The following is a 21,816-nucleotide window of genomic DNA, read 5'->3' as shown; positions in this document are numbered from 1 at the left end:
CTACTTTCACCATGCCATAGAAGTGATTAACTTGTGCTAGGTTAAACAAGTACAACTGACAGATATAATTTTGTAAAATACAGGATGACATCACTTGGTCTAAGTAAATATACCCAACAAAGACGATACACATTCATATCAAATGAAAGAAATTTGAAGGACAGATAGGCCTTTATTGAGGCCAAAACCGTACTTACAATGCGTAATCAATGCATTAGAAAAATCCCTGTAGATACCTCATATGCACTCAATTGTTCTGCAAATTCTTTCAAGTGGGACAAAAACATAAAAACTGATCACCAGAAAAACCATAATCATGCAGCAAGATGGCCATAGCAAGTCTAACAGTGGCTCCCATTTCACAACAGTTGAAACCTATAAAATTTCTCTAAAATTTTTAACACCCTTCGGTGAACCATTGCAATGATTTGAACAAACATTTGGACTCATTAGACCTCACATTATAAGGAAAAAAAGGGCCAAAAGGCAGAAATAAAGAAAGAGTTCAACTCGCAAAATTATGGAACCCGAAGCTTTTAATTGGAAGAAGAAATTGCTTTTGAGATGGCTTGCTCACAAGATCAGCTAGGTGAGAGTGCGAAAACTTCACCTTGTAAAACCATCAAATCCAGGTCTTCAATTGGAGAAAGAAACACATCCAATATGTTGCTTTTCAGATGGCTTTCTCTCAAGATTACATAGGCAAGAGAGCTTTGTGCGGCTCCCACAGACCGCTTCGGAGTTCGGACACCACCCACCGCCCACTCACCAGGGGAGCTGAAGCAACTACAACTATACAATGAAGATACAAATACACATCTGAACTCTGAAGCACAAACACAAAAGCCACCAAAGTTGACCAAACACACAACTGAAGCACGGATGCAAAAGCCATCGAAGTTGCCCATAATTTAGGCGGTGGATCTATTTTACAAATGGGGTAACAAACTCGTGTTTAAAATCCGAAAATATGTATTTATAGAATCAATTTTTCATGCTTGAAAGAAAAATTGGGACTACTGTAAAAGTTTAAAAATTATAATCCATTTCTTAAATTGCATATTTTTTTTATGAAGAAAGTTTATCCTTTTGCAAAAAAAAAAAAAAATGTTTACACCCACGAGATTCCTTCATATTTTTGGTAACAAACTCATGTTTAAAATCCGAAAATATGTATTTATAGAATCATTTTTTCATGCTCGAAAGAAAAATTGGGACTCCTGTAAAAGTTTAAAAACTATAATCCATTTCTTAAATTGCATTTTTTTTATGAAGAAAGTTTATCCTTTTGCAAAAAAAAAAAAAAATGTTTACACGACCACGGGATTCCTTCATTTTTTTTTTTTTTTTTCCAAAATAGGAGGACCCTCTGGACTTAAAAATCAACCGGGCAGCAGCTTGCAACTGAGTGCAAGGTTCCCTTGTACTAAAAGTAGAAACACCTGGTAGAGAAGGCCACGGAAAGAATGAAGGGAACAAGGCCACGCGGACAGCAGTGAACTCACCGCCTAAATTGCTAAGAATCAGAGGAAACAAGGCCACACGGACAGCAGCGAATTTCCAGCAAAGCCACTACTACCGAATGGCAAAAGACCAAAACGTCCCTCAAAGTCACAACAATCACAGGATAACCGATCCATTTTCACTGTAGCAATCCTAACTCTCGCTTTTAGTATAGTAAAGATATATATATATATATATATATTTTGTCTTTTTGCTTTCGTTTTCTGCATCGCAAGGTATTGTGGTGAATTTTTCAGTGAATTTGGAGTTCTGCCACATAATCTTCAACATCGCTAAAGTTGAGGATTCGAACCCAGGGAGGCCTCCAACAGTTGAGCGATGCATCTGTTGAATTGCATAATGGATGAGTTTGATCACGTCAAATTCGGGCTTGGGTGGCCCGAAGAAGGCTGACATAGCCCTGCAGCCAGGGGCATGTCTACGTATAAGGATGATGTAGGCCCAAAGGTAAGCAAATTCCTGTTTCTTTTCTAACATTATATTGGGTGCTTAATTTTCCAAAAGTAATTTTTTGTAAGCTCTATTACTCCTAAAGAAATTATGACAAACTTGCGAAATATAAAAATTCAAAGTGAAAAATGAAATAATGACGACAACTGCAACATCAAATGTTAGAAAAGGAGTGTTTTTCAAAAATTAGTTTTTCAAATACAATAAAAATTTTTAAAAAGTACTCTAAAAAGTAATTTAAAACTTAGTTTTAATTTTTTTAAAATTTTAAAAAATATTTCAAAATATATTCTAGAAACTCTTCTACTTGTAAATATCCCAAAATATATTCTAAAAATATCCCAAAATATACTCTAAAAACTCTGCTACAATAAAATTTTTCAAAAACACTCCCAAAAACAACTAATCCAAACGAGCTTTTAATAGTTTGACAAACAATGAATAATTTCTTTTATATATATAGCAGCTAAACTAAATAGCTTACCAGCTTTGTTGTAGATCCAATTAACATGCAACTACAGTTGAAGAAAAAGCTATTGATTTCTGCTCATTGCAGTCAATACATTGTTGTCCTTTTTTTTTTTTTTTAATAATTCAGTTACTTTTTCTTTTTGAAAAGAACACATGCATAGAAAATGAGAATTATGAACCTTTTTTTGTTCTTTTGAACTTCTAAAGAAGCCATCTATAGCGTAGGTTCCGTTTATTGGTTTAAGTTGCAGGTATGAGGCATCATTTCTGCCGTTATACGGTCTAAATAGCAGGACCCTTTAGATATTCAGAAATACACCAGATAAACATCTTATTCAAACAGATGCAGAAGTACTACTGTTGGCTTGTCCTGCGAAAAGACCAGCCAGCAATTTTTTTACATTACCAGATTTCTATCCATTACAACCTCTATATTAAGTTCTTTACCTTGTATAAGATAACTCTAAAATGAATCAACCCTCAACAGAACACTGTCACTTAGGTTGCAGTTTATTGGAACAGTTACAATTCGCTCAGCCCTCAACAACAGTGAAAATGCATTATTCAGATAGATAGCTACATGAATTATTAGCATAACAAAGGCAGTATTCATGTGGCCTTCCACGTTGACAGAGGTGGAGTATCGGAGGTTTTCCAACTATCAAAGCCAGGGGGAAGTCTGTCACCCTTGATTCCAGCTGAAGCAATGCTTTCCAGTTCAGCCATATCATCTGCAGACAGTTTTAAAGACAAAGCTCCTATATTCTGATTGAGGTTTTCAATCTTGGTAGTGCCAGGAATGGGACAAACATCGTTTCCCTGATGATGCACCCAGGCCAATGCTAGCTGTGATGGGGTACAACCCTTCTTTGAAGCAATGACATTGACACGCTCGTACATGTTCTTGTTATGCTCCATATTCTCTGATTGAAACCTCGGCAAATTCTGCATATACAGACTCTAAATGATGAGATTTGAACGTAAGGATTTTAGCTCATAATCTCTAATGACAAACTTTATATTAGTGTTTGGAGCTAAGATACTCATAATCTTTATGGTCATGGACAAACCTTACGGAAATCACCTTCAGAAAAATTCTCAATCAGCGTTGGACCTGATGAGAAGAATCCTCGTGCAAGTGGACTGTATGCTACAATTCCTATGCCAAGTTCTCTGAAAAAACAGAAGATGAAGTTACAAATGCATACTATTGTATATTGAAAGTGAAGCAGAACAATATGTAACTACCTGCAAGTAGGAATAATCTCTTCCTCTACATCTCTTGTCCACAATGACCACTCCAACTGTACAGCCGTTATTGGATGAACAGCATGTGCTCTTTTGATTGTTGAAGCTGAGGCCTCAGATAGACCTATATACTTGATTTTACCCTCTTCAACCAGTTTTTTAAGTTCTCCTATCTAGAAAAAAAAAAAAAAAGAATTTGAAGGAGCAAATACTATCATATGAAGCTCATTTAGTATTAATCATCCCAAGGCAGATAATTGGAATTTTGTAGTGTATGAGTGAAAGTATTAGTAGTCCATTGTATTGGCACAACTTTTACTAACTATACATGAAGTTGAAAACATTACATATACAATGGTATTCAATCGATTGGTTAAATTTCTTCTGTTCCATTCCTCCTATATATCATGTCACATCTTTTAGTGGATAAAGAATGACTAGTCGATGCTATAAAAATTGCCTTTGTATTGATTTAAGCCACTTGCAACATATGTTGCACAGAACTAGAATGATCGCACTTGGTGCTATTTGACAGTAGTCCCATCTGCAGTGAGTTTAAGATAGTTGCTCTGCATATGTATTTGTAATTAAAGCGACACCACAGTTCACAAGCATGCAAGATTCTATTGGAATCAGAAAGGAGATTTAAAAGCCCAAAGCTTCAATTCATGGTAAATGGACAAATTTTAGGGATCTCAAATGAATGAGCCTGAGTTCAAATAGGATTGTGAAGTAATTGGTGTCTTCTGGCTTGCCGTAGCACTGCAGAACATATTAGAACAAGCATTTTGTCATATTTGAATTGGCTTCACTCATATATCAAAGCATGTTCCTAGAGAAAAGACAGAGTGATTTGTGTAAACCAATTCAACAAGTAGATATTTGCATTTTAATCTGTTGCCATGCATCATTAGGCAACAATGTTCTATCAAATTTTTACCGTATTTAGTGCAACACATCCAAAGATGTAAAAAACTCCTTATTCCACAACTTTGTGCTGCTTAACTCATTCATAACATTGATGAACTAGTTACACTTCATCAAGCATAAAAGAAAGATAAAAACACAGAAGGATAGCAGAGCGAACCGTGACTTCGATGGGCAGACTTGTATCGATGCGATGCTGATAGTAGAGATCAATGCTGTCAACTCCAAGTCTTTTCAAGCTACCCTCACAAGCAGCCCTTACATATGCTGGATCACCACAAATCTCCAGCTTTCCATCCACAGGTCTAATTCCAAACTTTGTTGCTAGCTCCACTTTCTGTCGTATTCCTTCCTTCAAAGCCTATACTCATTCTTTCACAACATTAATCATCCGGGACACAAATTAAAACATGTTAATCTTGTAATAACTCCTTAACAGAAACTGTTGGGATTAATTTTCGTATCACCCTCCTCCATTATGAAACAGCAGAAATATATGCTCTCTTAAAAATGTCAACTTTGACTATATTATTACTAGCAGCGAACTTTAACCACTTTAGCAAAATTTTCCTACTCTTTCTGGGTACAAAAATGTAATCAATACTATATTCTATGAGACTCAGGAAAATTGGAAATTTTTTTTATTCTGGGTTTCTGAACACAAAACAATCATATACTTATCAACCTATTTACAATGCTTTTAAATCTGTATTGGAGAGCGAGTCGAAAGAGCTTTCAGTTTGCGTTTCAATTAATCCGACCGGTTCAACCTTAGTTTAAAGGTTCAATCATTATTTATTTATTTTAATATTAAAAATCTGAATAAAACTAAAATATTGGTTTTAAATAAATAAAAAAAATCAGTGAAATCCAATTGAACCTCCCAATTTTTACTAATCCAACTGGTTCTTGACCAGATATAACAGGTCAATTCAATTTTTGAGTTAACTATTGAACCGGACTGAATGTATAGCCGGTTTACGGAATCATAACCTCTCCTAATCTTACCTTAGGATACTATTTTTCTCTTGAATTTTTTCTACTCTTAGCATTTTAAGCTCCATAGTAATTACATCCAAAAATTCTTCTCTCGAACTCTTTAGAGGATACATAACATGTAGGCATATTGTTGTCTTTCCACAAACCCTAAAAGTCAAGTGGTGCCATTGAAAAATATAGAATGCTAATAAATGTCAAGGAAGATGTAATTATATAATAGAGTGCCTAATGTCAATTCCTTTATAAATTAACTGAAGATCGACAGGAATTATTCTATTGGATTTAGAGCCTCTCCGATTGAATTTTATTCACATCTATCCAATTTATGTAATTCTTATAACATTTCGTAGAATTTTGATGTAATCATGAAATTTGTTAACTTGTACAACTAAGTAGGAGTAAAATTCACTGCAAGTTTGTACCAAATGTAATAAAAACCACAACAACTAGAATTCAACTGGGGAGCACCGTTTCCTGTTTTACCACTGTATAATCTATTGCCATCATTTTAAAGTTCAAATCATTGAAGAGAGAATGATGATCAAGGTACAAGCTGAAAACCATAATGTACAACCAACAAAAGATGGTGGGATTAGTACCTTCCCGAGAAGTAATTCATTGGTATGGGGTCCATAAAAATCGGAGGTGTCAAGATGAGTGATGCCTCTGCTGATAGCATAGTGAATAACTTTGATCATGTCGGGCTCGGGCTTTGGCGGCCCGTAGAAGGCTGACATCCCCAGGCAACCCAATCCCTGAGCTGAAACTTCAAAACCGTGCGAGCCCAGCTTGATTCTTGGCACTTTCACTTCTTCTACTACTGACGATGCCATTTTCAGACAAAAACCAGACACAGAGGAAACAGTACTTGAGGAGCAGAAGAAGAGTGTCCACAACACACTAAATAAGAAATATTTCAGATCCTAAGCTCTGCTATTTATTAACCCAACCTTCATTCTCAAATGTGAAGGTTGAAAAATTCTACGTTTTAATTGTCATAGGAAATAGAAAGTGAAGATATTGTGTATAAATTTTATTCTCTCAAACAATAACTAGGACAAGATAAAGTCCCGTAGGATAATTTAGTATCGAGACAAAGAAATAATACAAAGTGGAATAGTAGCTGGCATCTGTCTCCTTTGGAACATTTGATTGGGACTTGGATGATGTGAGTGCAAAGGTAAGCAATTTCTGATGAACTGAAATCGATAAACAATCATGGCATAAATCTACAGAAAAATTCTCAACAAATCGATTAAAGAGGCAAAGGAAAATTTTCTTCTCACATACACAGCACTCGAACTTAAACTCAATCATGGCTCTAATTACCTTTTCCATGCAATCAACAGACATAATAACACTTGTATCGAATAACCAATGACAATGTGGTATGTAGACCACCACTTAATTATTAATACTAAAACATAATGGCTTGATTTAACTTCCTACATTTCCTCTTTTTTTTTCGATTTTGTCTTTTTTGCTTTCGTTTTCTGCATCGCAAAGTATTGTGGTGAACATTTCAGTGAATTTGGAGTCCTGCCACATAATCTTCAACGTAACTAAAGTTGAGGATTCGAACCCAGGGAGGCCTCCAAGTGACTACTTATCGTGCCTTTTTTTTTTCCCTTTTTGGCTTAAGTACAAGTTGTTCCTCTGTAATTATAATTTAGTAGCAAATTATCTGTGTAATCATGAAACATACACAATACCCCTGATGATTAAAGGTCAAATTTATGGGGCAAATAAAGACAATCCCTTATTGTATTTCATTATATATATTTTTTAATTTTCTCTTTCTTCTTTTCTTCCTTTTCTTTATTACGTTTAGATTTCTTTTTCTTCTTCCTCTACTCCTACTACTGCATATAAACTTTAACAATATTGTGCTAAAGAATTTTCTTTTATGGTTAAATACATATACTAAAAGTATTTAATCATTATATAAGAAATTAAAAAGCATATGCTTTATATAAAAAAATTTAAGTATTTTGCATATACTTGCAGTTTCTATTATGTATTAGTTTTTAGCTAAATGTCATGATGCATTAGTTATTAATGAGTAATATATAGAATTATGAAACATAATTTTGCAAAATATCTACATTTTAATTTTTGCAATAGTTTATGACGATATAATATTTTACATAATGAAAATACATATTTAAGCCTTAAAAGAAACTGCCAATAAGGGGTAATTGCAATTTCATTTAAGGCTTAAGTAAGTATTTTTGTTATGTCAAATATTTAAGTATCATAAGTTATTTTAAATTATAAAGTATATATTTTGTAAAAGTCTGTTGTGTAACTTCTATATTTTAAAAGATAATGCATCATGATATTTAGCTAACAATTAATACATACTAAGAAATTGTTAATACAAATGTGAAATACTTAAGTTTCTTATATAAAAATATATGTTTTTTAATTTCTTTTTTCTCATGCTTTTTAATTTCTTATAATAATGATTATGATTAAATTCTTTTAGTTAAAAACTAACAATTTGTATTGAACTATAATAGAAAATTTTTTAGCACATTATTATAAAAATTTGTATGTCATAATACGAATAGAGGGGGAGGAAAAAGAAGTCTAAATATGATAAAGAAAAGGAGGAAAAAAATAAAATGAAAAAAATTCCGTAAAGAACTTTTCGCTTAAAATTTAACTAATAATATAACATTGGAAAAAAGTGGCCAAATGAGAAAAGTGATAATGGAAAACGAAAGAGAGTAATAAATTTGGCAGTTGATCTTATTTTCTGCAAATCTGCTTCTAGACATGTTTGTTTATAACTATTTATTAGCAAATACAACGTTAAATATTTTCAAAATTTGATCAATTGCAAGACGGGAGCCCGTCTTAGGATCCACCATAAGACTTATCATTGTCTTGCACTGTTCAGAAATTGTTCAAATTTATTTGGCACCTTTACATGTTTTTGACAATTAATTGCCATCTAAATGGTGTTTAAAAATTCAAAAACTGTCTGAACACTTGGATTGATGTTGAGGAACATTCTGACCAAATGAGGCGCGTCCAAATGAGACGCAATCCGAATGAGACGCGTCCAACCATTTGGATACTGGCTTAATGGTAATAAAAGTAATTTAGAGCATTTTTCTGCATGGGTTTTTCTGATTATTCACCTAAAGAACTTAATTTTGATGCATTAAAATGACAATTACTTGACGAGGTGTGCTTCTCTTCTCGAGATACTGCAGGTTAAATTATTAAATGAGTTTTGACAAATGTATATTAATGCTTTATAGCTTCATGTACCTTTTTTCTAACGTGCTTTATGGATTTAATTATTTGGCCATTAATTAAAAACTTTCTCCAATCTGGAAGGCAATTTAAAAAAAATATATGAACATGATTTTTTTAAAAAAAAAAAATTCTAAAGAAGCAACCTATAGTATTTACAGCTCAAGTATGTATTTTTATTGGTGACACTTTTTGTCTTTTAAAATTCTAAAGGGAAGACAACAGACAACATTTAAAAATACAGCATCTCTTCACTACTTAACAAACTGAATCCCTTTCAGCAATTTATAGGTTTCAAAGAGGCATGAGGCATCATTTCTGCCGTTATATAATCTAAATAACAGGACCCTTTAGATGTTCAGAAATACACCAGATAAACATCTTATTCAAACAGCAGCAAGGGTACTGTTGGCTTGTCCTGCAACAAGACCAGCAAGCAATTTGTTTGCTTGACCAGATTTTTATCCATTACAACCTCAAGTTTTTAACTTCGTATAAGATAGCTGTAAAATGAATCAACCCTCAACACAATACTATGAATTAGGTTGCAGTTTATTGGAACAGTTACAATTCACTCAGCCCTCAACAACAGTGAAAATGCATTATTCAGATAGATAGCTACATGAATTGTTAGCATAACAAAGGCAGTATTCATGTGGCCTTCCACGTTGACAGAGGTGGAGTATCAGAGGTTTTCCAACTATCAAAGCCAGGGGGAAGTCTATCACCCTTTATTCCAGCTGAAGCAATGGATTCCAGTTCATCCATATCTTCCGCAGACAGTTTTACAGACAAAGCTCCTATATTCTGATTGAGGTTTTCAATCTTGGTGGTGCCAGGAATGGGACAAACATCGTTTCCCTGATGATGCACCCAGGCCAATGCTAGCTGTGATGGGGTACAACCCTTCTTTGAAGCGATGACATTGACACGCTCGTACAGGTTCTTGTTATGCTCCATATTCTCTGTTCGAAACCTTGGCAAATTCTGCATATATATCGTGTAAATTTCTGTCATGAGCAACTCTAGTGCCAGATTGAGAAGGAATCCCCACAAATACAAATAATGAATGCAGATAACCTTGAGATGATCCATAACCTAATTAACAAAAATTAATTCTCGAAGGTAGCGATGATTCTAACGAGTAGCTGGGACAACAATGTGAGTTTAATTGCCACATTAGACTAAATCATAAGATTTGAAGGTAGGGATTTTAGCTCATAATCTGTAATGACTAACTCAGTGTTTGGAACTAAGAAACTCGGTACACTTTATGGTCATGAACAAACCTTTCGGATGTCACCTTCAGATAAATTCTCAACCACCTTCGAACCTGATGTGAAGAATCCTCGTCCAAGTGGACTGTATGCCACAATCCCTATGCCAAGTTCTCTAAAAAACCCAAAGATGAAGTTACAAATGCATATTACTGCATACTGTATAGTGAAGTGAACCAGGAAATATGTAAACTACCTGCAAGTAGGGATGATCTCTTCCTCCGCATCTCTGCTCCACAATGACCACTCCAACTCTACTGCCGTTATTGGATGAACAGCATGTGCTCTTCTGATTGTTGAAGCTGAGGCCTCAGATAGACCTATATACTTGATTTTACCCTCTTCAACCAGTTTTTTAAGTTCTCCTATCTAGAAAAAAAACAATTTGAAGCTCATTTAGTATTAATTATCCCAGGCCAGATAATTGGAATTTTGAACATCTATGAGCCAAAGTATTAGTAGTCCTTTGTACGTACTTTTATTGAATACATGAAGTTGAAAACATACATATGCAATGGTATTCAACAGATTGGTTAAATTTCTTCTGTTCCACTCCTCCTGTATATCATGTCACAACTTTTAGCGGATAAAGAACAACTAGCTGATGCTATAATAAATGCCTTTGTATTGATTTAAGCCACTTATAACATGTGTTCCACAGAACCAGAATGGTCGCATTAGGTGCTATTTGGCATTACTCCCATCTGTAGTGAGTTTAAGGTAGTTGCTCTGTACATGTATCTGCCATTAAAGCGACACCACAACTCACAAGTCTTCAAGATATTCTAGGACTTGAAGGATGCTATTGGAATCGGAAAGGAGATTTAAAAGCTAAAAGCTTCAATTCTTGGTAAATGGACAAATTTTAGAATAGGATTGTCAAGTAATCGGTGTCTTCTGGCATGCTGTAGCAATGCAGAGCATATTAGAACAAGCACTTTGTCATGCATCAATTGGCTTCTCTTTATATACCAAAGCATATTCCTAGAGAAAAGTAGAGTGATTTGTGTGGAGCAATTCAATAAGTAGATATTTGCATTTTAATCTATTGCCATGCATCGTTATGAAAGATCAAATTTTTACCACATCTAGTGCAACACATCCAAAGATGTCAAAAACTTACCTAATTCCACAACTTTGTGCTACTTAACTTCATTCATAACATTGATGAACTAGTCACACTTCATCAAGCATAAAAGAAAGATAAAAACACAGAAGGAAAGTAGAGCGAACCGTGATTTCGACAGGCAGACTTGTATCGATGCGATGCTGATAGTAGAGATCAATGCAGTCAACACCAAGTCGTTTCAAGCTAGCCTCACAAGCAGCCCTTACATAGGCTGGATCACCACGAATCTCCCGCTTTCCATCCTCAATTTTGACCCCAAATTTTGTTGCTAGCTCCACTTTCTCTCGTATCCCTCCCTTCAAAGCCTATACTCACTCTTTCACAACATTAATCATCCAAAAGTGTAGAACTTTGACTATGTTTTTTACGAGAAACAAACTTAAACCACTATGGCTAAATTTTCCTATTCTTTGTGAGACGTTGTAGAAGTTGCAAAAGTTAAATATATGTTGTAGTCATATTTCCAATGATTAAGGTACATAATGTAATCAAAACTATATATCCTCTGAAACTCATGGAAATTGAAAGTTTCTTTTATTCGCGTTTCCTTGCACAATAATGTCTCATAGACCTTAGGAATCTGACCTTTTCTACTCTTTGCATTTTTTGGCTAGATGGTAATTGGCAATTACATCCAGAAATTCCTCTCTCGAATTCAACACAGGACATATACCATGTAGGCGTATTCTTGTCTTTCTACAAACTCTAAAAGTCAAGTGGTGCCGTGCCATTAACAAACATAGAACGCCAATAAAAAGTCAAGGAAAGTTTTAGAGATTGCTTAGAGGTGCGAGTGATTTTGGTGTTCATACAGCATTTTTTTTTATTTCTATTAAGAAATAAAAGTTTTATAATTTATGTAATTTAAATTATGTTTGAAAAAAAAAAGTTTAAAAACTGAGTCAAAAAGTTGAATCAGATTATTGATTTAACCGATTTTTAACAATTTTAACTATTTTTTTTATCAAAGCGATTTTATACTATTAACTGATTTAAAAAGGAGGACGATTCATGGTTGGACCATCCAAATCCAACAGCACTGGATAGAGGTGGAGATGATGAGGGAATGTGGCAGGGGCCCATCAAAATTTGATGATTTATTCATATTTGACTTGGAGTAGGGTATTATTGGTATTTTGACAAAAATAGCTGTGGACGTAAAATTTGAGCTGTGAATTTATCAGTTGCCTTTATATCATTCACTTTTTATCAAAGTGCTATAATTTAAGAAGTTTGTGATAACAATAAAATTAAATTTTTCATTAACTACTTAAAACTTTATTTTTTTAATTAAAAGCTCATATCTGTAATAAAATATTACTCATTAAAAATTAAAAAAAAAGTTTAAAATTTTTAACTGTCCAAGCCCGTTTTAAGCCCAAAATGTAATGTATCAAAGGATTGAGCTTAAATCAAGATATTTTAAATCTAAACGGATTAAACTCAGATTCAAGCATGATTTTTTTTTTTTTAAAGTGAAAGATCTTGAACGTAGAATTTTCTAGCTACAACTCCTTTCAGTCACCGCTAAATCCAAGACCCAAACATGATTCATATAATTGATCTTGGACTAAGCAAAACCCGATCCTAAAGGCCCGATTGACAGAGGATCATGATCATTGTACAAGTTGAAAACCGTACTCAAGATGACAATAGTACCTTGCCCAGAAGTAATTCATTGGTATGGGGTCCATAGACATCGGAGGTGTCAAGATGAGTGATTCCTCTGCTAGCAGCATAGTGGATAAGATTGATCATGTCGGGCTCGGGCTTGGGTGGCCCATAGAAGGCTGACATGCCCATGCACCCGAGCCCTTGCGCTGAAACTTCGAAACCTTGCGAGCCCAGCTTGATTCTTGGCACTTTCACTTCTTCTACTACTGACGATGCCATTTTTTGATTTTGCAGACAAAAACCAGACACGAGCAAAACCAGTGGAGGAGCAGAGGAGTAATACTATTGGAGTCAACTCACCTAGCAATTTAGATTCTATAGACTCTTATTTATTGACCCTTTGGTGACGAGGCGGTACTAGTGTATTTTACCATACTTCTTTTGCTATTCTGGGCCTGAACATGCCTCGGTAATTATAGATTTTATAGTTTATTTATAGAAATTTTTACAAATTGTCTGTCAACACGACCATCACATAAGTAACAGTATTTGAACACACAACTCATTTTTTATCAATTGAATTAACTTGTGTTGATATATTTTATCCTACTTCATGTCATGTGTCACCACTTTGTAGGAGGTTCCGACCTTCGCGTTCAATTGTGAAGGTTGAATATTCTTCACTTTTGATAGCCAGTTAGCCAAGGAAAACTACCGGTACTCTTATAAATAAATAAAAAAAAAAAAAAAACTGCCGGTGGAAGTGGTATTGCAGTCGCTGGACCCAAAGAACATTGTCCAAAAACAATGTGGTCACAATTGAAACCTTGAATAAAAATTTGGATCACAATTGAAATCTAGAACAGTCCCCAAATAAATTAATCACCCAACTAGGGATGCTGTTGGGTCGAGCCGAGCTTGAAGGTTATGGGAACTACTCGAGTTCGAACAATTTCCTGATTTCAAACTCAAACTCAACTTGATGTAGTTGAAAAAAACTCGACCTTGAACTCGTAGTACTCGACTTAAGCTCCAAAAATGAGCTTGAAAACCTTTGTTAAATTAGATCTTTTCCTTCTTAATGTTTTCAAATTAAGTTCTCTAAAAAACAAGAAAAAGAATTATGATTTATGAAATTCCTGTTTTGCCCACACAAATAATAAAAGGTCGTAGAATGGTTCATTATAAATTTCATAAGTTGGTTACCTATATTAGTAATTTCATATATATTATATATAACTTTTTTATTTTTTTTATGAAATACTAGATAGAGTTTGTCGAACTTTCGAGTATCTCATAACTAGGATTGAGGTCGACTCGCTACTTCTGTCGAGCAGCTCGAACTCGTTCAAAGCAAGTTCAAGCCGAACTGCTGATCGAGTAGCTTGCGAGCTTGAGTCAAGTTACTCAGATCAACTCCACTCCTATCTAACACCCACTCTGCCTTGGCGCACCCAATAACCCATTTAAATCAATTTGGAAGACACACAAAACAAAGCCTAATAATAGCAACTGGAAGTTGCAAAATCCAATATCCGATTTTCTCCTCAAGATTTAGCATCAGATCTTGCAGAAATTACACAAAAAATGATGTAATTAACAAATACTCGAGCACGTTATTTGTGCAGATAAGTTAGTGCGTTTGCCGCTTGCTGGTATGGTGTAGACCCGTTCTAGAGAAAATAAATATACCCGCTTCATACAGACTTGGCATCGGGTGGCCATCTTAAGTGACTTTTGATGTGAGATGATTAATTTAATTTACAAAGTCTGACGCACAAGAATAATAAATGGGATAATTTCAGAAACCTCCCTTGAGGTTTCAGAAAATATCACAAAGCTCCCTCTATATTTTCAAAATCTCTCTTACACCCTTTGAATTGACATTTTGTTAACAATGTCAGTCCCTCCAACCAAAAATATTAATAGAAAATGCATTTTGGAGGAGAGAGAGTGTTTTAGTTCCCTTAATACCCTTAAGCTGACCAAAAAAAATCTACGTAGAAAGTGAGAGGGTCAAAGTGTGAAATGTAGGGGTGCAAACGAGCCGAGCTCGAGTCGAGTTTTGGCTAATCGAGTCGAGCTCGAGTTAATTTTGTGAAGCTCGAACTCGAGCTCGAGCTGGACGAGCTCAAAATATCAATCTTGAGCTCGAGCTCGAGTCAAATTCGAGTCGAGCTCGAGCTTAAAAAATAAAAAAAATAATTATTATTATTTTATTTTTAAAAAATAAAAAAAAATGAATAAAAAAAATGAATAAAACAATAATTTTTTAACAAATAATAAAATATTATGGATATATATGTAATTTTACTATTAAAATAAAAAATAAAAAATAAAAAAATATATATAATTGAGCTCGCGAGCCAACGAGTTTAATGTTTTTGAACTCGAGCTCGAGCTCGTATTCGAGCCGCTCGCGATCGGCTCGCGAGCCGCTCGATTCACGAAACACCCCTAGTGAAATGCATGAAAATTGGACTGCAAGTGAGAAAGGTGAATGACCGTTAGGAAGGCAACAGTTAGTTCTGGCTTCCCAGCAGCAATATTAAAAGGCAGAAATAGCTTTAGAAAATGGGCAGATTGAGAGGAAATTGGTACAAGAAAATGACCAGCTATTAAAAAGTATGACATTTTACTCTTATTTATTTGTTTGTGCTATGTTATTTGTACACCTTCTTGGAACTTTAAAACTTTGTAATCAGCAATGTATAATAGAAAAATTATATATTTAACTTTATTTTGACAAAAACTTCCAAGAAAAACCATTCAAAACCACCCCAGTTTTTTCAATATATACAAAGTTAGTTTCCTTTCAACTCACCCTTGTTATAAGGGTATTATTATTGGATGTATGCATAAAAAAAATTCTATATTCCAAAGAACATTATCGTAGCCACATATTCTGATTATATGAGTGTAAGGAAGAAAATTGAAAGAAAACTAAAATAAAACAAAAATATTAAAAAAGATATCGAAAGGGTAATAATAAGGATCCTATTCTCGTTTCTAAACTTGTTATCGATGTTAGATGTCAAAAGACATGGTGTTGATTTCTTTACCGCAACTAAGGATAATAGATTAAGAAATAACTAGTGAACTAAGGCAAGTATGAAACTAAAACAAAGGTGGCCATGGGTAATTTTTTTTTAAAAAAATATTTGGTTATATTAAAAAATTATCAAGACGCTTGCACAATATCAATAATGGTTTATACTAAGTGCACATGAAAAGTCAAAACTATTATGTCTTGGCCCCAAATTCAAGTCAAATTATAAAGTCCAATGTTAAAGGAAAAAATTGAACTAGAAATCAAAACAAATTTTTTTTGTAAATGGACCAATTGTTTCCCGGGCTTTAGGCTATTACATGCTTTCTTTCTTTTTTTTTTTTTTTTTTTTGCTTTTCATATGCTAAATAATTGCTAGAGGAAATGAGGTTATTATTGATAATTTATCCATTTTGATAGTGACATGTGACACCACAATCACTTGAGGGGTGGTAAGAGAGATTTTGAAAACGTGGGGGGAGCTTAGTGATATTTCACGAAACCTCAAGGGAGGTTTCTGCAATTATCCCATAATAAATAGCTTTGAACGGACCGTCGAATCTCGCAAAATCAGCTTATGAACGCACCACCTTTCAATGAACACATTAGGATAATCAATGACATTGAGTTGTAGAATCCAGTAAAATCGGCAAATTTGCATACCTCCCTATGAAACACACCAGTGTTATAATTAGATGGCGTCGAGCTATGGAATCACGCAAAATCAGCCTATAGGCGCAATTCCTACGTGGGAATGAGAATTAGGGTGGATGCCGGCGCGGGGCTAATGAAAAGGGGTTGAAACGGGGGTGGGGTGAAGCCGGAGGAATTTTTTTCCCCGTTAAGAAACAGGGCGGGGCAGGGGAATATACCCCTACTCCATTACCCACCCTGCCACCTACAAAATATATAATTATATGTGTTTATATATAATATATAATTTAAGTAGTTACAAATTTATAATAATGATATTATTAATTATAAGTATTATATAATGTATATTAATATATGTAATATAATTAATATTATCAATTATATTAATAATTATACATATTTATTAATAGAAATTATTAATTAGTTATATTCAATTTATTAATATATTTATACTAAATTTCTAATTACACTTAACACAATAATAGTTTTTTCTCAAAAAATACAATAATGACTTAGTGATTGTATTTATTAGAAAAGCGAAAATTTTGACTACTTTAATTATATTTATTTTAGCATGTTGGATTGTATTCAAATAATTTTTGTTTGATTGTTTTTATGGATTGCAATTGTGAAATTACAATGAATAATGATTTGGTGATGTGTTGATATTTTAGTACTTAATTATTTGCTAAAATTTGACTACATTAAAATTATATGATAAATTTTTATTAATCCCGCGGAGAAAGTGGGGCAGGGCGGGGGAGCGAGGGGCAAGGGATGGGGGGGGGGAAGTAGTGGGCAATGGGGCAGGGGAGGGCACCCTCCCCTCCCTAGCTCTAAACACTCCCCGTTGCCATTCCTATTCCTGCGAACAGTGATTCTCCATTTAGTATAAATACTTTCTTGATGCCTCAACCCGTGCATTAAGGGATGTTCACATGCTAAATCAAGCCTCCTTGTTTGGAAAGGGATTTTTTTATCAAAAAAATCTTTACGTTTTCGTGAATATATTTTTCAATTACATTTTTACCTTATATATATATCAAATCACAATACATTTTTTGCAAAAAAGTTCCAGAAAATTGCAATCCAAACACACAAAATTCTATATTATTATTTAACCGTGTTTTAGTCAAGTTAATATTTTAGTAATTCTATTAGAATCAATGATGATAGTTTTATTGTTTAAAAATTAGTATTTTATTAGAAATTTTCTTATGATTTTAAAACTTATAAGACTTGATTATCAAGTCGTTTAATTTATAAATAGAGAGTCTTATTATTGTTGTCAGTTGAGAAGAGTAAAATTTGATAGTGTTATTATTATTATTTTGGTGTATGATTAATGTATTACTATTGGTATTATTCCTCTCCACCCACACATATTTTGATGTGTGTAAATTACCCCCTTATCTACATTGGTTCGATGAAATTTATTTCTCGTAGTTTTTTATTATAATTTTTGAGTTTTATATCTGGTATTAGAATTCTAGACTCAATAAATTGATCTCGAGATGCCTACAGATATTGAAAAATTGTCCCAGCTATGAGATTAGTCCTGAGTGTTTTCTTCTCTCAGAGTTAGAGCATAATAGTTGCTATGAATAAGTCAATTGCTTGAGTTGGACCATAAGGCTGGTCGTGGAGTATCTAGTCGGTGAAGATTGAATCCAAATTGTCAAATTGACTATGTGAAGACAGAGTTCGGAAAAGAATCCTGTTTATTGAATTGTGACGAAATGAGTTGTCAATAAATTGGCATCAAATTGTGCGACCAAAACAATCTATTCAGAAGGTGTGAATTATTTTAGCGAGTCAAAAGAAAATTGTGCAACGAGATAAATTTGTTCAGGTGCGTGGAATATTGCAGCAACAAAAACTTGAAGATGAATAATTCAAATTGACGTTTGTAGAATTTGCAAAAGAGATTATTATTCGTGATTGTGTTGAACTAGAATTGGGAGAGATTGACTTAAGGAAAACAATGTTGGCATACTAAATCAACCCTAAAAAAAATAGAAGGTTCTATATTGCTATTTAGTGGTGGTTTAGTGAAGTTAAAATTTTAGTAATTCTAAATCACGTTATAGCAGTTTTATTGTTTAGGAATTAATATTTTATTAGAAAATTTCTTATAGCTGTAAAACTTGTTTACTAAATCATTTAGCCTATAAATAGGAAATCTTATTATTGTCATCATTTGAGAAAAGTGAAATTTGATAGTCTTGTTATTATGGTGTATGATTAATACATTATTATTGGTATTATTGCTCTTCTCTCGCACATATTTTATGTGTGTAAATTGTCTCCCCTTCTACATTGGTTCGATGAAGTTCATCTCCCGTAATTTTTTATTATAATTTTTGAGTTTTGGGTCAAGGGACAATTGTAAAATAAATAAATAAATACTATTACCGACTTCAATACTACTTACTGGATTTGTAGGTAGTTTATTATCAAAACAGCCTTATTCTCTCACCCAACAACTTTACGTCAATTTCAATACTTTTTTTTAACGCATTTCAGTAGCATCTTTCTTTATTTGTAATAGGAAATAGGAAGTGAAGGTTTTGTGTACGATTTGTATGTATTTCTCAGCCAATGACTAAGACAAGATAAAATCTGGTGATTGCAATAACATAGAAGGGAGTTGCAACTGTTTATTTTCTTAGAAGATAATTTTAAAATTTTTTGTATTTTTTATCTTTTCATAATTTTTTGCATTTATTAAATTTTGCACATTTATAATTTGTAATGTATGTTTAACCTATCATCAATGATGTAAATCGAATCATGCTATACGATTTTCAGTAATTAGTTAATGAAATTCGCTTTTTATTTAAAGAAAAAGGGACAAGATAAAATCCATAGGATAATTTATTGTTCATTTGATTGGGACTTGGATGCTGTAAGCGCAAAGGTCAGCAATTTCTTTTTTTCTTTTTTTTTTGTCTTTTTGCTTTCATTTTCTATGTTATGGTGCCGCGGCAAACTTTTTCTAGTGACTTTAGAGTTTTGCCACATCATCTTCAACACAACTAAGGTCCCATTCAGGGTTGCAGTTTTTTCTAATAAAAAAATATTTTAGGCGTTAAAAATACTTTCAAAATATTTATGAATATCATTCCATGAAATTAGAAATAGAGTTTTTGGTGTGAAAAACACTTTTATTAAAAATTCAAATTTGATATTTTTAGAGTAGTTTTTGCAATTTAAAAAATAAAACATTAAATTTAATCATTTTATCATATATTATAAACTAAATAAAGAGATAAATACATTTAAAAATTTTCAAATTACATATTATGCAATACAATAAGCACTTATTGAACTATGTCTCCAAACGCTTAATAAATACTATTATTAAAAGCTATATTAGAAAACTATTTTTTAATAACCTACCGCACTTTTTTTTTTCGACACAGGGGTGTCCGGGTCAATCCTTACGGGGCCAAAAATTGACAGGGTGTCGAGCCTGTGCAATAATAATAAATAAATCCTAAATACCACTAAAAGCTGTCAATAATTAATCCTAGGTACTGGAGCAGGGACTCTAGGTGTGCAGTGGGTTACTTGATTCACCCTGTTCCCGAAGAGTTTGCTTAATCCGATATACCAGAATTAATTAGGTGACAAAAAATTACTGAAAAGTAGCCAGTGGCAAGTAGGGTCGTCTCCTCAGGGACTTGGGATATTTGCCTCCTTTAAATTCCAACTGGTAAGGGGGGATTTCACCGGAATGAAATTAACAACAATTAAACAATTCAACTAAAAATGAATAATTAACTAGCACAAATATAGCAGGAATTAAATAAAAAATAAATAAATTCTAGCCAATGATGCAACTACTCAGACACAGTCCATTTATCCGATCATTGATGCAAGGGAGGTTCTCTTAATTTCTTAATAGGCTAGTTATAGTCGCCGATGAACTCTAATAACCAATTTTTCCTTAAATTATTAATAACCAAGGTACGACCATTGATCATCCCTAACCAGAAAATACTCCTAGGTACGACCGTAGGAATTAATTTTCCAATTGCATTAATAACTAGAAAAATCTAGCCCTAATCAATAACACGCTACGAGGGTTATTTAAATTAGATTGCACGTTCCCCTAATGTGTAAACACACCAGTTGCCACTAATATTAATCAATCAAACAATTACGGATTTAATTGACTAAATTGGCACGAGATTAATAAATCACATTGAACATCGGGCCCTTGACATCCAATTAATAAAATAATCCCATGAAAATTCAAGCAGACAACGTGCAAATATTAATAAATTAAGGAATGCTCGAAAACTAATTAGATTTCACAGATTTTCGGGACTGCGCCGTCGAGTTGACCCTTGACTAGATGGAAGGCTTAGCCACGCCACATAATTAAATCACCACACGAATTAATTGATTGCAAAGGCATTGCGTTTTTACTAGAAAGCAAGGAATAAAAGATGTTTTTCCAGTTGGAGAATATTGTCGAACACCTGGCGTGTGTCAGAGGCCAGTCAGAAGAAAGAAAGAAAGAAAAACAAAAACTAGGCTAAAAACTAAACTAGAGCCGTTCTTTTCTTCTGTACTTTCTCCACTTAAAAAGCCAAAAGAAAGATGACTAAAGGCTATCTCCGTGGTCCCCACACATGTGGACAAAGCTTCCAAATTATTTCTTGTTCCAAGTCTCTCTATATTCCTTTCTTTGGAGAGCCCAAAAATGACTATAGCTTTGTGGTCCCCACCAATTCAAGGGCCCAAGGATTGAAGCCCTTAGAAGTCTCCATTTTCCCATAAAGTCCCTCCTTTTTGGTAATCTTCTGCTTCATTCCTGAAATTAAGTCCACATACCAACTATAAGTAGATATCCGCAATTAACACAATATTTGGCAGGGATAAAAGGGAAAATTACTAATAAAATTACTAACAAATGATACCCTATCACCGACTAATCCCCTGCGGCCTGAGTCCGGCGCCCCAACCCGACCAAGGCACGATAAGTGCACAGGCGTCCCCATAGCGCAATTTCGAACCCGGGACCTGAAGGTCCCAAGGGAACGCTGCTACCATGTGGCTAAACCCGTGGGGGCCTACACGTGACTAATTATCGTGTTTTTTTTTATGTTTTTTTTTCCTTTTTTTTTTTTGACTAAGACATCTTATAAAACTGCAATGGACACTTAGAGGTTTGAAAATCAAAACCTTTCAAATCT

General features: G+C 33.8%; 2 protein-coding genes across 3 annotated transcripts; both read right to left on the bottom strand.

Moving 5' to 3' along the window:
- Nucleotides 1-2,751: 2,751 nt before the first annotated feature.
- LOC113736480 (auxin-induced protein PCNT115-like) lies at nt 2,752-6,649 on the bottom strand. Its single transcript, XM_027263487.2, has 5 exons — nt 6,219-6,649; nt 4,781-4,981; nt 3,694-3,866; nt 3,516-3,618; nt 2,752-3,390 (listed from the first exon to the last, which is right to left on the bottom strand). The coding sequence occupies exons 1-5, from the start codon at nt 6,450-6,452 to the stop codon at nt 3,055-3,057; spliced, it is 1,047 nt and encodes a 348-aa protein (XP_027119288.1). The 5' UTR covers nt 6,453-6,649; the 3' UTR covers nt 2,752-3,054.
- Nucleotides 6,650-9,241: 2,592 nt separating this feature from the next.
- LOC113736477 (auxin-induced protein PCNT115-like) lies at nt 9,242-13,312 on the bottom strand. Of its 2 annotated transcripts, XM_027263484.2 has the most exons (6): nt 12,952-13,312; nt 11,397-11,597; nt 10,671-10,721; nt 10,360-10,532; nt 10,176-10,278; nt 9,242-9,873 (listed from the first exon to the last, which is right to left on the bottom strand). In XM_027263484.2, exons 1-6 carry the CDS (start codon nt 13,183-13,185, stop codon nt 9,538-9,540), a joined length of 1,098 nt encoding a protein of 365 aa, XP_027119285.2. In that variant the 5' UTR covers nt 13,186-13,312; the 3' UTR covers nt 9,242-9,537. The 2 variants fall into 2 exon arrangements, with proteins under 2 accessions (XP_027119285.2, XP_027119286.2); XM_027263485.2 differs by lacking the exon at nt 10,671-10,721 and having other exon boundaries at nt 12,952-13,303.
- Nucleotides 13,313-21,816: the final 8,504 nt, after the last annotated feature.

Source organism: Coffea arabica, chromosome 3e (assembly GCF_036785885.1).
Source record: "Coffea arabica cultivar ET-39 chromosome 3e, Coffea Arabica ET-39 HiFi, whole genome shotgun sequence".
NCBI lineage: Eukaryota > Viridiplantae > Streptophyta > Magnoliopsida > Gentianales > Rubiaceae > Coffea > Coffea arabica.
The sequence above is the reverse complement of the archived record's forward strand: the minus strand, read 5'-3'. Positions and strand labels throughout refer to the sequence as shown.